Here is a 16,916-nt window from a genome sequence, read left to right on the forward strand (position 1 = left end):
CAACAAGAGTATATTGGATATTTACCAGTTTAGTTTGATCTTCATCTCATAATCATTGCATAGTCTGCCATAAATCCTGACTGGTGCAGTGCTACAGTTGACTTTGAGGAACTTTCTCCCATCTTCCTACATCATCTCTGGGGGTCAGCCACAGTGATCTTGACGTTCTTTTTTACCTCTCTCACCAAGGCTCTTCTAGTTTGGCTAGATGGCCCCGACACAGAAGAGTTGTGGTCGTCGCAAACTTCTTCAATTTGAAGGAAATCTACCACCAGGATGAAGGATTGTACACCCAGCACACTGACATACTGGCGAGTGCCCCGTCTGGCAGGTTCTGCTCTTCTTTTAGCTTCTTAGGGCCCTGTTTTTACAATAAAAAGGTTTAGCAAATTATACAAATGAATCTTAGGGGCTCCAGACTCTAAAGATGTCAATGGAGCTTGGAGCCCCGAAGGCTCATCTGCATAATTATTAAAACCTCTTTTTCTTTTAAAACAAAGGCAAAGAAAGCTACAAGAAGAGCAGCTTCTGTCAGAGGGAGCACACCCCAGTATGTCAGTATGCTTGGTTTACAATCCTTCATCTTGGTGGTAGATTTCCTTTAAGGATTATGGAAGTCACCCTCTTCTTAGAGTGAAAAATGTTAAGGCTCTATATGTGTGTTATGCATATATAGTGTTGTGTGCATATGTCTTGGAGTATATACATGGTATATGTGTATTCTGAACAATAAAGCGTGAGATGAGGGCAGCACTGAGGGTTCTCGGTATATGTGAGGCCGATTCTATGTTTGCATTAGGACCCATTGGGTCCTGTTATGCCACTGACCATATTATGTGCATTTCATAGGTAAAATCAAAACCTCCGACAAACTGAATTGTTAGCTACATTCTGAAACATAATGGGAGTGACTAAAGGGGTTTCCCACTTTACCTCATGTTATATGTAATGTGTGTGTGGAGGTGGAGGCAGGATATTAGGTAATTTACAAATATACATCTAGTAAAAGTTCTGCTCTGCTTTCTTGATATGTAAAGTGAAGCTTCCTGTCTTTTACCTTAGTAAGTACACGGAGGGTGAGAAAACAATATTTAAAACTTAGCTTTTAATATAGTCCAAAATCATAAAAGATGAACAAACGGTAATAATATTAAACAATGGGATAGCAGCCCTCACGGGGCTATGCCAGTCAGCATAGTACACTTTGAAGTATTTGTATACTAGAAAAAAATGTCCAGATGGTTCTCAAAACCGTCGTGTTGCTGTATACCAAAAACAGCTGCTGGGAAGGTATTGGATGTTTCAGATTCTCCGAGTTGAATCTTGATGATGAAGGAGAACCGAAGTGCCAACAATAGAAGTAGAGAGGGAGACACCAACGGACGGTGAGAGGTAAGTGTAAAAGGAGAAGAAAAAGGTTTTCAGACATGCAGAGGCGGAGAGAGAGAGGGGGGGGGGGGAGAGAAAAACTTGAGATGATCTCAAAAAAACCCCTATAGTCCTAAATGTCCCTAATGGGGAGACGATGAAAGGAACTATATACACCCTGCAGCCTCAACACGGGATCGCAGCCCTATAAAGCTACGACCCCGTCTGGAACCTCACCCTGTGCTCGGCCGTCTAGCCCTGCACTGGAGGGGGAGGAGCAGTAGACAAATGCAAGGTATATATTTAACTCAAGTGTGAGTATACACGTGAGAGATACCAACACCGTAGTTGGAAAGATATATGGTAGGTTTGGCTCTTTTATGTGGTCAGGACCCTACATGCCATGTTTCGCCTGTCTATTATAGGCTCATCAGGGGTACAAGAGACCTAAACAACAAGAAAAACCACAAATATAAGGATACATAGTGATAAATAGGTGCTAGAGAGTAAGTATGCTATAGTCTATGTGTTATTCCAAAACAAGAGCTTACCGCCAGAGAAATGATAAGAAGGTATCAAATGTTATATGATAGTCACGGTATCCTCTGTAGTACATGTATGGGATACCCAGCAGCGTGGTGGCTCTGTTAACTGCATGAAGGAAAAAACTAGTGTCTGGTTATCTGGATATGTCTAGGTGTCAATAGAGAAATGTCCCATGTTAAATGGTTGTTACCGCTAGAGCACGTGATCGTGGTGAGAGACAGTTGATCTGAGGTGCCTGGAAGGTGATGTGACCGTGGTAAATTCGGGACACACCCGAGGATAGATGGCGCCATATAATGTTCTGTTGCGAAGAACAATGACATTAGATGACAGACAATGTATTGTTTGCAATGTGATCTATAATTGATCGGTATGCAAGCTTACCTCGATATTCGGTTAAGTAGCAGTGGCGATAACCAAAAAATGATGAAGTCCCTTGGAGGAAATATGGGTGGGGACCAGGCGCCTATACGTACATGTGCCAAGGTAGGAACATCCTACCTGGAGACAGTGTGGATACACTGAAGGGTGTGAGAACCTGCTGGGTTCTGGCAGCGCACCTGTATTTAAAGCCCTGAGTGTGGCCACACCCACCGGAAGAAGGGCAAGCCAATGAGCAGTGGGGACCACAATCACATGGAGACCCGATCTGTCCATAGAGCGAGCGCGCAGGAGGAACTGGCTTCGGCAAGATGGCGCTCGGACTGGGCATGCGCAGAAGCAGGCCGGCACCGCCCCGCGACCGATCTGGTTGGCAAATCCTTCAGGGAATTTAGATGCCCTATTGGGGATCACCTAGGTGACATACGGAACAGACGAGACAAACCTCTATCACGACACATGACAAACATGGACCTGGGATTGCATTTTACTACAAAAGGAGGCGCAATGGATTCATCGCCTTAAAACCGTGACCCCTTTGAGCCTTAATGAACAACTAAACTTTGCGTGTTTCATGTAACCCTAACAGCATATAGGCATACCCAGGAATCCATCTGTCCCCTTCATACTAGACTTTATTACATTTTTCTTACTGCATAGGGCACCCTTTATGTTGGGAGCCTTCATTCTTCCATCATGGGTACCCCCATCTAGCCACTGAATCAGGGAAATTAGGGTACCTCTACTTTTCCCTCCCAGCAGGCCAAGGGCGGACATCTTCCCATATGTTTAAATCATACATTCATTATTGTGTCCACAATCACCACCTTAGCCTTTTCCTGCCTTAAACTCCTTCAAAGCCCCACTGAGGACTATCGGGCTATTATTCCCGGCATTTCCTTATTATTATTTTGATTCTTCAATTTCTCTCCCTTGTGTGGCACTACAAAATGCTCCCCCCACCTCAGGGGCCACGCAGGGCTTCGGCGCATGCCCTGTGGCCGGACTTCTTCTGATGCGCCTCACTCTGGCGCGTCGGCGGCAGATCGGTTACGGGACGGTGCCGGCCTGCTTCTGCGCATGCCCAGTCCGAGCGTCATCTTGCCGAAGCCCGTTCCTCCGGCACGCTCGCTCTATGGACAGATCAGGTCTTTATGTGATTGTGGTCCCCACTGCTCATTGGCTTGCCTTTGTTCCGGTGGGTGTGGCCACACTCAGGGTACGCGCTTTAAATACAGGCGCATTGCCAGAACCCAGCAGGTTATCACACCCTTCAGTGTATCCACACTGTTGTAGGATGTTCCTACCTTGGCACATGTACGTATAGGCGCCTGGTCCCCACCCATATTTCCTCCAAGGGACTTCATCATTTTTTGGTTATCGCCACTGCTACTTAACCGAATATCGGTATAATTGATACCGATCAATTATAGATCACATTGCAAACAATACATTGTCTGTCATCTAATGTCATTGTTCTTTGCAACAGCACATTATATGGTGCCATCTATCCTCGGGTGTGTCCCGAATTTACCACGGTCACATCACCTTCCAGGCACCTCAGATCAACTATCTCTCACCACGATCACGTGCTCTAGCGGTAACAACCATTTAACATGGGACATTTCTCTATTGGCACCTAGACATATCCAGATGACTGACACTAGTTTTTTCCTTCATGCAGTTAACAGAGCCACCACGCTGCTGGGTATCCCATACATGTACTACAGAGGATACCGTGACTATCATATAACATTTGATACCTTCTTATCATTTCTCTGGCGGTAAGCTCTTGTTTTGGAATAACACATAGACTATAGCATACTTACTCTCTAGCACCTATTTATCACTATATATCCTTATATTTGTGGTTTTTCTTGTTGTTTAGGTCTCTTGTACCCCTGATGAGCCTATAATAGACAGGCGAAACATGGCATGTAGGGTCCTGACCACATAAAAAAGCCAAACCTACCATATATCTTTCCAACTACGGTGTTGGTATCTCTCACGTGTATACTCACACTTGAGTTAATGATATATCTTGCATTTGTCTACTGCTCCTCCCCCTCCAGTGCAGGGCTAGACGGCCGAGCACAGGGTGAGGTTCCAGATGGGGTCGTAGCTTTATAGGGCTGCGATCCCGTGTTGAGGCTGCAGGGTGTATATAGTTCCTTTCATCGTCTCCCCATTAGGGACATTTAGGACTATAGGGTTTTTTTTTAGATCATCTCAAGTCCCCCCCCCCTCTCTCCGCCTCTGCATGTCTGAAAACCTTTTTCTTCTCCTTTTACACTTACCTCTCACCGTCCGTTGGTGTCTCCCTCTCTACTTCTATTGTTGGCACTTCGGTTCTCCTTCATCATCAAGATTCAACTCGGAGAATCTGAAACATCCAATACCTTCCCAGCAGCTGTTTTTGGTATACAACAACACGACTCAGGTTTTGAGAACCATCTGGACATTTTTTTCTAGTATACAAATACTTCAAAGTGTACTATGCTGACTGGCATAGCCCCGTGAGGGCTGCTATCCCATTGTTTAATATTTTTACCGTTTGTTCATCTTTTATGATTTTGGACTATATTAAAAGCTAAGTTTTAAATATAGTTTTCTCACCCTCCGTGTACTTACTAGTTTTAACAAGATTGGTGAAGGGGGTAGGAGGTCTATACTATCCTCCCCAGTATACTACAACTGTCTTTTACCTTAACAGCCAAACATTCCTGTCCATAAAATGGCCGCAGATGGAGGGTCATGTGATCTCTAACTGGTTATGGACAGTTAGAGATCACGTGACCTTCCATCAGCGGCTGTTTAATGGACAATAATGTCTGTCTGATGGAGGATAAAGACATGATGCTTCACTTTTCATCAGTGCAGAACTTTTAATAGATGAATATTGGTAAATTACCTAATATCCCCCCACACTTCCACGCATTACAAAAAACATGAGCTAAAGTGGACAACTTCTTTAACTATTAAAAGGGTAAACATTGAATGCAACATACAGTACATGACAAAATCTGATGCGGTCTAAAGTTATAGCATATAATTTTATTGGAACAAAGTGTGCTGTTATCCTATTTTTATCGTTGTACAATTGAAAGACAAAAATAGAGACTTTATTTTGAAATTGTACACCAGGCAAGGAAAATAACTACTTTTCTATTCTCTAATTCAGTAACTATTCTCTGAACTATTTCTGTTAATCACCTATGAGACGTTGACCTAAATTACAGCTTACAGCTTTGTAGTAATGGCGTCAGGTGTTTTATGTGAAAACCTTGCACTGATCTACAAACCTCTATTGTGTTTACATAGCATTCATCTGGTCCATGCTGACATGTAAATTCCCATTTTCCAGAGATGTTTTTCTCCTACAAAATAAACAATTAAAGTTATTAAGTATAGACAGAAAAGATAAATGCTGTAGTATTTGTAGTATAGTGATTATGAGGCTACTTTCATAAGTAGTATTTTATATCAGTATTTGCTAGTCAAAACCAGGAGTGGGTATAAAGTGTGGCATAGGTACTTTCCATAATACATTTTCCCTGTAGGTTCCTTGCCAGATTTTGTAGTAAAGGACTGCACGTCACTCCACTGGGTGTGCAAGAGGTTCCTCAAGTAGGATACCACTCCATTTGATGATGCAAAAACACAAAATTTTACGGGTGTACAAAGTATGACAATCCAAATTCCTGTAACGTTTCAGTCTTTACTATAGACCTTCTTCAGACACAGATTGCAAGGTGTGGAAGAGGATGATGATGAGCCGCTGTGCGGCGAGAGGCAGTAGAAAAGGCTCCTCAGCAATACTTGCTGCTTTTTCTACTGCCTCTCGCCACACAGTGCGCTGCCCCTTTAAATCTGCGAGTGCTGGCGCATGCGAGCCCTAGGGAGCGGGGACACACGCGCGGCCTACCCGGGAAGGGAGCAGAAACATGGAGAGGTAAGTGAGGGCCGGGACGGGCAGCACCACGGGGCATGGATGTGCCTGCAATCCGAGACATGGATTGTAGGGACACCCATGACAGTACCCCCCTTCAGTCTCCCCCTCTTTTTGGTCTGAAGAAATCTTTGGAGGAAACTTCGGTCCAGGATATTCTCTTCAGGCTCCCAGAATCTCTCCTCAGGTCCAAACCACTTCCAGTCAACATGGAAGAACCACTTACCTCTCACAGTCTTCATGTCCAACACCTCCTTAACCTCGTAGACATCAGTAGAGTCAGCCTCAGGAGCAGGAGGAGAAGATTGCTGAGAGAAGCAGTTCAATATGACAGGCTTCAGGAGACATGGAAGGAGTTCGGGATGCGCATAGATGGAGGGAGGTGGAGTTTGTAGGCCACTGGATTAATACACTTGATTACCTCAAAAGGACCAAGGAAGCGGGGACCAAGCTTGTAGCTAGGTATCTTCAGCCGGACATATCTGGAGGATAACCACACCTTGTTGCCTGGAGAGAAGACAGGAGAGGTCCTATGCTTCTTATCAGCCTGGGTCTTGTTTTGATTTGCGGTTCGGCACCAGTTCCTCTAAAGCAGGGACATTGGAGGGAGTGGACAGCGAAAGAGAAGGACAAGGGATTTGTCCATAGACAGTAAAGAAAGCTGCCCCTGCAGACCTAGAGTCCAGGGAGTTATAGGAGAACTCAGCCCATGGTAGTAGATCAGTCCAGTTATCTTGACGGGCTGAGACGAAGTGACAGAGGTAACAGCCCAAAGTATGATTCACCCTTTCTACTTGACCATTCGACTGTGGGTGGTAAGCGGAAGAAAAATCCAGATTTACTTGGAGCTGGGTCCACAAAGAGTGCCAGAACTTGGACACAAACTGGACCCCTCGGTTGGACACGATGGGGCAGATTTACTTACCCCTCCCTGCGCGATCCCCGAGGTGCGTTCCCCGACTCCAATGCACAGCTGCCGCGATTCACTAAGATTGTGCCCCTCGATATCCTGCATCTGTTGCTTACCCGATCTGGTCCGCCGGAGTTCACCTTCTTCTTCCAGGTGCATGTAAGTGCTTGATCTTGCGACACACATTCAAAGTTAAATCCCCAGGTTTGTCCTAATCCGTCGGATCGTCCGATGGCCCACCCCCTGATTTCTGTCCCATGATAGCCGACGCCAATGCTCCAAAATCCGATTGCGTGCGACACAATCTCCAGCGCAATCCCCAAAAAGTCGGAAAACCCGACGAAAACGCGTCCGCAGGACCCTTAGTAAATAAGCCCCGATGTGTTGTGGAAGTCCATGACCCGGAATATGTGCTGAAAAAAACAGAATGGCAAGACGTGGAGTAGACGGAATACCTGGAAGGGGAACAAAATGGGACATCTTGGAAGACTGTTTTGTCACCACCCAGATAACGGTAGTGCCAGAGGAGAAAGGAAGATCAGTAAAAAAAGTGCATGGCCACGGGAGGCTTGGTATCGGCAACAGAAGTAACAGTCCAGCCGGTTTGAGAAAAGAGGCTTTGTTACGCGCACAGGAGGAGCAGGATCCCTAGAAATCCCAAACATCTTTGACCAGGTCTAGCCACCAGTAGTAACAGGAGATGAGGGCCCACTTTGCACCCCAGGGTACCCAGCCAATCGCAAAGAATGTCCCCAAGACAGAATCCTCTCCTGGAGTGCAGGTTAAACATACGTCTTACTGGGGGGTAGCTGCCGAAAATCCATCGGAGCTGCAACAACAAGTTATTCAGGAGAGATGATATGCCGAGGGACTGGTTCCTCTCCGATGACGTCAAAAGTAGAAAGAGCATCAGCCTTGACATTCCTTTCCGCAGGACGGAAATCGATCAGTAGGTTGAAACAAGAGAAGAAGAACAACAGCCTGGGATTTAGGCGCTGGGCTGTCTGGAGATACAGGAGATTCTTGTGGTCTGTATACACACAAACCGGATGGAGAGCTCCCTCCAGTAGATACCGCCACTCCTCCAGAGCGAGTTTGATGGCCAACAGTTCCCAATAGACCAATTTCTCTCTGCAGGAGAAAAAAATCCCAGAAAAGAAACCGCACGTGAGAGCTCGGCCCTTAGGCCCTTTCTGGGTGAACACTGCTCCAGCTCCTACGGAGGAGGCATCTACCTCAAGATGAAAGGGTTTCTCTGTGTCAGGCCTAACAGAAGCCGAGGCAAAGTTGGACTTCAACTTTGAGAAGGCCTCTTCAGCCGCCGATGGTCAAAGGCGGGGATTGGCGCCCTTCTTGGTGAGCGCCACAATGGGAGACACCAGAGTGGAGAAATGCGTGATAAACTGCCAGTAATAATTACCAAAACCCAGGAACCTCTGTATAGCTCGTAGCCCTTCTGGGTGTGGCCACTGTAGAACTGCAGACAGTTTAGCAGGGTCCATCTGGAGACCCTTATCGGAAATAGAAGGAAGGCTCCGTTGGTGAAACTTTTTCATTTTTCAAGCTTGGCGTAGAGATGATTTGCCCGTAGCCGGCCAAGAACTTCACGTACATGGGACTGGAGGGTCTTGAGGTCTGGAGAATACACCAAGATGTCATCTAGGTAGACCACAACACACATATTCAGGAGATCCCTGAAAATGTCATTAACGAACTCCTGGAAGACAGCTGGAGCATTACAGAGTCCAAATGGCATCACTAGGTACTCAAAATGTCCATCTTGGGTGTTAAACGCTGTCTTCCATTCATCACCCTTGCGGATTCAGATGTGATTGTAGGCCCCATGAAGATCCAACTTGGAGAACACCTTGGAACCATGCAGATGGTCAAAGAGCACTGTAATCAGCGGCAGGGGGTAGCGGTTCTTAACAGTGACTTAGTTAAGCCTGCAATCGGTATGTGATGCCGGGAGTTAAGGGCGGCATCCACAAAGTTCCCCACAGAACCAAGAGTCCAAGAAAGCAGAAACATGAACCCGGAGGTCGGGAGCTGGATCGGAGGAACACAGGAATAATCAAGCATGGAGAAGCTTGGTTCACACCTAGGGACGCTTCTTCCAAGAACCCTAGGTTCTGGCATTTCACGGACGCTGGGGACGAACTGGACAAGCCCCAATGAAGTGCTTAGGACTGGCACAGTGTAGGCATAGATTCTCCTGACATCGTATGGAGCATTCCTGGGAGGAGAGTCTGTCTCTGTTCACCTGCACAGGCTCCTCTACAGAGCCAGGAGCCAGACGAGGCAAACGTTGAGGACGGACTCGGGGATGCTCTTGACGTAACTTGGCACGCTGCATAAACCGCACATCAATCCGAGTAGCTAAGGTGATGAAACCACCCAGGGTAGAGGGCAGGTCACGAGCGGCCAATGCGTAATTTACTTGCGGAGAAAGTACCAGGAGAGTTCCGATGCCAGGTTATGGAATTGAACAGCATACTATCATAATCTCAGAGTCAGGCACAGGCAGGCAGTCAGGACAGGCGGCAGAGATGCAAGGTCAGAGGTCAAGTCTGGGGTCAAATTCAAATAGCCAAATTCCCTGGATATGGTAAAGCATTACAAAGTTATAGCCTCTTAAAATGAGAGTTAAAAAATCGGACTTGGTCTTAAAGCCCTGAAGGGATTAAATGTGCACTATGCTACAACAGATGTAAACACTTTGTTTACTTCTACATTACTTAGAATACTGCTCCTAGTAACAAACACTAGGAAATACAAAAGGTCTAAAATCACTTAAAAAGTGCTACCATGAGCACAACTGTCCCCAAAAGGGTCAGGGAACAAAGTCCCAGACCCGGGGGTAAGCCACAGGCAGACAAACACCCTCCGTAAGTAAGCCCCCAGTTCTGCATGAAATACGGCAACCATATCTTAAAACCAATACTAATATTGAAGTGGTGTTACCTCGGCTGTGGGAAAGGAACCCCACACGTTACGCCATGTCCTCGTGACTTCCTCAGGGGTGATGGCGCTGTAGTGTTCTGTCCCGCTTATATGCCCAAGAAATCAAAAATTACCTTAGAAACAAGTGGAGTGGTGGCGGCCGTACAGAGACGCTGTATGTCTGTTGGACCGGAGAACCGGAAGTCCTATTATGCGGCGGCGGCGAATAACATTAAAGCGCATGCGCAAGTGAATACACCGTATTCATGCAGAACTGGGGACTTACTTAGGGAGGGTGTTTATCTGCCTGTGGCTTACCCCAGGGTCTGGGACTTTGTTCCCTGACCCTTTTGGGGACAGTTGCGCTCATGGTAGCACTTTTTAAGTGATTTTAGACCTTTTGTATTTCTTAGTTTGTTACTTATTGTATTTGACTTAATAAAGTACATTTTTTGCATCGCTTTTTCTTGTTATATATTGGCTGTTACTGGATGCATCTTTGGCTTTAATGACCAGTTTTGTATTGCTGTGCCGGCCCTTTATTTATGGTTGTATGATTCTCTATTCTGATCATGTGATTGTTTCTTCCGTTTGCATGGTATATAGTGCAACACCCCTGCCAATACATAGGCAAAAAGGCAGTTGGGAAACCCGGCAAAAATGCGGCTGCAAGACCCTTAGTAAATAAACCCCAATGTGTGTTTTTGTGCTGACACCAGGGGCATTGCTAGGTCAAAAATATCCTCCCCTCTCTCATCACGATCCTTGTCCTCAGTACACAGATCTTGATGACAACGAGTAAATTACTTTCCCCTGCAGGTCCTAGCCTCCGGGAGAATAAGACTCACAGAGGCTGAAGGACCTGTGATGATGTCATGATCACATGACCGGCAGGGGAAAGTAATGCACAGAGATGCACAGAAGTGAGGTGAGGAGAAAACATAATAGCTGCTAAGGGAAGGGGTAGAACACGGGGATAACTCTGTGTGGGCACATTACTTACTGGGGGTCTGTGTGGGCACATTACTTACTGGGGGCTGTTTTGGGGACATTACTTACTGGGGGGCTGTTTTGGGGACATTACTTACTGGGGGGCTGTGTGGGCACATTACTTTCTGGGTAGCTGTTTTGAGGAAATTACTTACTTGGGGACTGTGTGGACACATTACTTACTGAGGGGCTGTATGGGGGTCATTACTGGGTGACTGTGGTGGACATTACTGGGGGCAGTGTGGTGGACATTACTGGGGGCAGTGTGGTGGACATTACTGGGGGCAGTGTGGGGTACTTCACTGGGGGTTGCTGTTTGGGGGAAATTACTGGGGGCTGTTTAGGGCACATTACTGGGGCTAATTGTGTGGGGAACATTTCCTGGGGAACGTTCACACATGACACTAGGACAGGCCTTGGTTTGGTCTCACATGTTTTCCAGTGAACGCAGCCTTACAGTATTTAGGGGATATTGTTAGGGGCAGAAGCAGGATAACACTTTCAGGGAACCAAGATGTAGGGACAACGCGGAACATAAGACATGGTGATACCTAATGGAGAAGAGGATGCGTCACCTGCAGTTACTGGAAGTAACAAGTAGGGATTTCTCCAGTGTTTTCTGTAGCTGTATAGACTCTCAGTAAAGTTGTTATTGGAACTACCAAATGTGAGGGGTTATGTACAGGAGTGGGCATTACTTAAAGAACGAAACACATGCATTGGGGCCCGTGCCCCAGATGTTTTTCCACCCTAGCAACGCCCCTGGCTAACACCACTTTTTCTTGGATCTGACTTGATAAAATGCCTGAATAACATAATCTGGAAGGAAAAACTGACGGCAATCAATATGGTCTACCTAGACGCATTCACCCACTGGTGAAGGAGTTGTATTGCCTTTGGGTCTTCAGAGCTTATGTCTGATTGCCTGGCAGCGGGGAGCATAGGGGATAAGCATTTAACTTCCCTTCCTAAACCAAACCTCTCTCTTTCCAGAACCTTCTTAACTGTCTGTCTCTCTTATGTTTCCCTTTACCTTCTCTGCGCCTTTCAGTTTCAGTTTGTTTTTACATCAGCTAACATACTTCTCAAGACACAGTGGAACATTATTGGGGTACATTTATCATAACTGCGAGCAAAACTGTTCGAGTTGCTCATGGCAACTCAGAGCTCAGCTTTCATTTTGTAAACTGTTGTGATCAATCTCCACCACTGGTTGTTAGTTGCTAGTTTGGAGTCACTGCTTTGGTTTAGATCTAATAAGAACACAAACTGAAAACTTGTAATTGATTCTTACCTGTGCATTCCCATAAGGCACCAGTGTAATTTCCATGATCTCATTTAACATTAACCAGGTTGGGAAAAGTTGAAGAACTACAAATTTGCGACAACCTCCACAAAGGCTCTCATAGTACAGTTCAACTTTTACAGGAGATTCATCCCTCTTTTGAAGGTCCTTGTGAGATAAATATTCTATGCACTGTTGTTCTACCTGAAAATGAAACCATACACATGTTTTAGGTTGTAAGTAAATTGTCAGGAAAGGGTTTCTCACCTTAATGTTTAATGACCTTATACTTTGTTATACACAATTTTCAAACAAACTTATAAACAAATTTTCTCATCTCTTTCTTAGATCCACAGTTGCTTGAAAGCATTAAGGGCTACTTTTGACTTGAACAAGCTTCCCTTCCTTCTATGATGCTTCTTCTTAGACAGGGATGCCCAGGTAAGTGCAGGTCATACTGCCGGGTCTCTCTCATTAACCTGGATTATAAAGTGCTGGTTAAAGTATTTGACCACAGGTTTAGTAGAGTTATTGCTGGTGTGGGGACTGGTATCATTCTGGGACAATCGACACAAAACTTGCACAACATGCAGCCTGTGTTGCTGACAGTTGGGACCTGCACCCTATACTAAAGCAGTGATGGAAGCGCACATTGGGACTGAATGTCCCAATAAGTTTATGGGGCTTACTAAGGATAGTGGATCGCACTTCCGTCTGCCTTTGCACCATTTTCTGGATTTGCGCAGCTTTGACAGGTATCTGTCCTTGTGATTGTGTTTTTGACGCAGCTGCATCTAACACCCGCAAGATTCCTCGGATCGCAGTTGTTAACCCTTAAACACTTCGGTCACAAATGACCGTGGCGAGCAAGGGGCATCTCAAGTTATATGGACCCCCTGCGGTGCATACCGGAGGAGTCCGCTGTTCGGATGGCACCCCCAAAGGGTTTGCCAGTGCCCACTGGCTGCGTTAGGACTTCCATGAGCCGGGTATGCACAGCATGTTCAGTGTGTTACATAACTCAGTCAGTGTATTTACACAAACTGTCCTAAGCCAGAAAAGAGCATTCATTATTGGTCAGGCCTAAAGCTTTACTTTTATTCTAATAATTAAATCCAGTATCATCTCTTATCTATTACACTCTACTGTCTTAAAACTTGCACGTACAGAGGCTATTATCATTCCTATATGGATGTCTAAAGGTAAATATCTACTTATCCATGTAACCTCAATAGTGGGTGTCTGCAGTGACCCTACTACTAAACAGCCTCAAACGTGACACTTAAAAATCAAACACGAGCCCCTGGGGATGTTTCGCCGGAGTACCAGCCGGAGCACCAGCGTCATCAGGGGATCGGGGCTACTCATAGCCCCGATCCCCGATTATAAAAGTTATGCAAATTACCCTGGGGTGCTCAGGCTTCGTCCCCAAGCGCCTTAGGAAGTATCAAAATTTAATTTAAGCACTCCTGGACTGCAAGAGTGATGGGGGGTGTGCATAAATTAAAATAGGAAGCTCCCTGAGGACCTTGGGTGACATATCCTGAGCGCCCCAGGGTCATTTCCATATAGGGTTATAATAAAAGAAGTCCTGAAGTACATTGCTCTTATTAGGACACATCTACTGTTAGTAAACTGATGGTAGATGTCCTTTAAAAGTATAATTTGTAAAATATTTCCACAGAGAAACTGCGATCAGCTGTGGATTTTAAAACAAGATAAAAATAACTTATCTTTACTTGCTTCTTTACCACTTCCCCAATTCAACTAAATTACAAAAGATGTATTTTACCTTATCTTCTCCTTGCCACATCACAGAATTTACAGTAGTGTACCTAATTTATGGGTATTCCAGATCCTTATGGGTCCCATCCCTGACGATCCACTGGGACTGTGATATTTGGGTGACATACAGTCATTGTATACAAGCACGACTATTTGTTTAATAGAATTGATCTGAGCCACAGAAAGGCTGGTAAAAGTCCCAAAGAGGGAGTCAACAGTACAATTAATTCTAATAGTAACACAGTAAGGTTTTGTATGCCTGTAAGCACTGAAATGAACTGCTATTATGTGGACTGTGCCATTACAACATTACATGACTAAACCTGAATAGTGCAAGGTGGAGGACACTGGAGCGCCAGGAGAAAAGTAATTTCTCTCGGGCCACAATTATTCAGGATTTTCTGTAATGTTCTGTTTTTCATTGCAATTTATAGGGGGGAAATATGTATGTTAAAATTCTTTATGTGTGTATTCTCAATTTATTATGGGGGCAATATATCTTTTGTATATAATTGTGGTTTATAATAATAACATTTATTATTATTATTATTATTATTAATTTTGTTATCCCCGTTTCAGGACTTTGCAACCAGAATAAGGTAATAGTTCATATAGCTGTAAAGTGGTTGAATAATTTACTGGTGAGTTCTAGACCGTTCAACTCTGTTCTTGGGAAAAAACAGTAGTACATCCAAGCTGTATGTGGGCTTGTTTTTCGAGAAGCAGGATATTGTTTCTACATCTATAACTTTTTTTGTGTTTGAGTAAAATACTATTCTGTTTTAAAGTATATTAAAGCATTATAGTCTGTGTTACAATGACAGGCAGATGATTAGGACATACCACTTGTATCACTTTACCTTAGTAAAGACTTTTAAACAGCTTAGACTCCTAGGCACTTAGATTGCAAGATATATAACACACCACTTCAATCTTCCCCAGAAATGGCAATCTCATAAGGAAGATGGAACACATTTTCATAAGGAGACCAATTATCTCTACCTGATGCAGCAAGTTTTAGACTTTAGCCATTTTTACTGTTAATAAAAAATAACTTTACTCAGTAAATATACTTTGTTGAGAACTTGTTTTATGGTGGATAAGGTGTACCTTTTGATGGGATCAATTGCAGATGCCTATACATTTTTGACTGAATTTTATTTAAGTAAAAATGTCCTCCTATGTCTCAGATGTAGGTAATACTCACCCGGTCCATTGATGCAACAGCATCCCTGACTAGGCGCCTTCTACTTTGTGTGTAGGTACAAACCCTTTAAGCTCACCGGCAGTAGAACAACATGCGCAGATGGCCAGAAGGACATAGAAAAAGGAGGCAGACCAGGAGGATCAGGACAACGAGGGAGGATTTTTAATGAAGGTAAGTGGGACAAATGTATATCAGCCTGCGCCTAAGCCAATCACCAAATGTTATTTAAAGTGGCCAACCCCTTTAACTCTTTCTGCAAAGTATTGATCCCCACACTAATTCTCCTCACATGCCTGTTTTAGTAAATTGTTTTTAAATAGGGCGGCATGGTGGCTGAGTGAGTAGCACCTCTGCCTTGTAGTGCTGGGGTCCTGGGTTCGAATCCCACCCAGGTCAACATCTGCAAAGAGTTCTCTCTGTGTTTGCATATTTTTCCTCCGGGTACTCCTGGTTTCCTCCCACACTCCAAAACATACTGTTAGGTTGTTTAGATTGTGAGCCCCATGGGTACAGGGAATAATTTGACATGCTTTGTGCAATGCTGTGTAATCTGTGTGCGCTATATAAAGAATTATTATTATTATAATGCCCATTTCATAGAACTTTACATTGTGATTTCTAGAAATGTATACATACAATGCCAACTACCATAGGTGTTACCATCCTCCTTTGTCAAAGGAGTGTGTCTCTACATAGTGTAACATTTTCCAATCATGTCAACAATAAGTTGCCAAGGTATTTGTCACTTTGTAGGTGAAACAACAAAAACCAACACAAGATAGAATTCCGAGGTTAAGAAAACACCTGAACACACCTGAGTAGCATGTATGTAAAGAGATATCTATGAGGTGTCTACAATATTAACAAGGATCTTGCTAAATCCTGGAAAGTGTCCAAAGTAAGATATGTGTCTTACCTTACAAGCTTTAGCAATCTCCCAAGTGCTGCACCAGTCACTTGGAGGGTGGTCACACAGTTGCTGAGAGTAAGAACCTACAAAGCACAAACTTAGGAGAAGTGCAGCAGAATTCATTGCGAACTGTACAGAGCAATGTCTGGTTAAGGAACTGGAAGTAACCAACTTATATGTATAAAGCCACTCCCACCCCCTGCAATCTCAGCTGCTTCCTGATCCTCCTGCAGTACATTTCACAGGAAGGCAGTCTGTATCCCAGATAAAAGAAGAACAGCTTCATTATTAAAATGAAATAAGGGTTTCTGTTCCACTTCCTTGATATTTCACCATAAAATTAGTCACCGATCCAAAGCACATGTTACAATGTACTACTTGAAATACTGCACAAGTAGAAGTTAAATGGCTTATTACATTTAGTTTCCATTAGTTTGTATTAACATTATGTCTGTGAATGAGTGCTACATATTTGCAACACATATTTGTTATTTCATCATAGTTGTTTAATGTAGAAAGTGACAAGCAGGCTACTTAAAATAGCAAAATATCTTTGCTGATTTCATGTTTTTTTGTAATTAATATATAAAACTTTGCATCTGTCTCTTGATGTTTTGGGGTCCATATCACCATTTTTTTATT

At 44.2% G+C, this 16,916-nt stretch overlaps 1 protein-coding gene across 1 annotated transcript in view; it reads right to left on the bottom strand.

Annotated features, from left to right (window-relative positions):
- Nucleotides 1-16,458, bottom strand: part of IFI30 (IFI30 lysosomal thiol reductase) — a 32,877-nt gene extending 16,419 nt beyond the window's left edge. Inside the window, exons 1-3 of the mRNA XM_072113922.1 lie at nucleotides 16,281-16,458; nucleotides 12,382-12,576; nucleotides 5,598-5,672 (exon numbers count right to left, since the gene is read on the bottom strand). Coding sequence (XP_071970023.1) covers nucleotides 5,598-5,672; nucleotides 12,382-12,576; nucleotides 16,281-16,397 — 387 coding nt within the window. The 5' untranslated portion in view covers nucleotides 16,398-16,458. The remainder of the gene's footprint in view (nucleotides 1-5,597; nucleotides 5,673-12,381; nucleotides 12,577-16,280) is intronic.
- Between the last annotated feature and the right edge of the window lie 458 nt (nucleotides 16,459-16,916).

Source organism: Engystomops pustulosus, chromosome 1, assembly GCF_040894005.1.
Source record: "Engystomops pustulosus chromosome 1, aEngPut4.maternal, whole genome shotgun sequence".
NCBI lineage: Eukaryota > Metazoa > Chordata > Amphibia > Anura > Leptodactylidae > Engystomops > Engystomops pustulosus.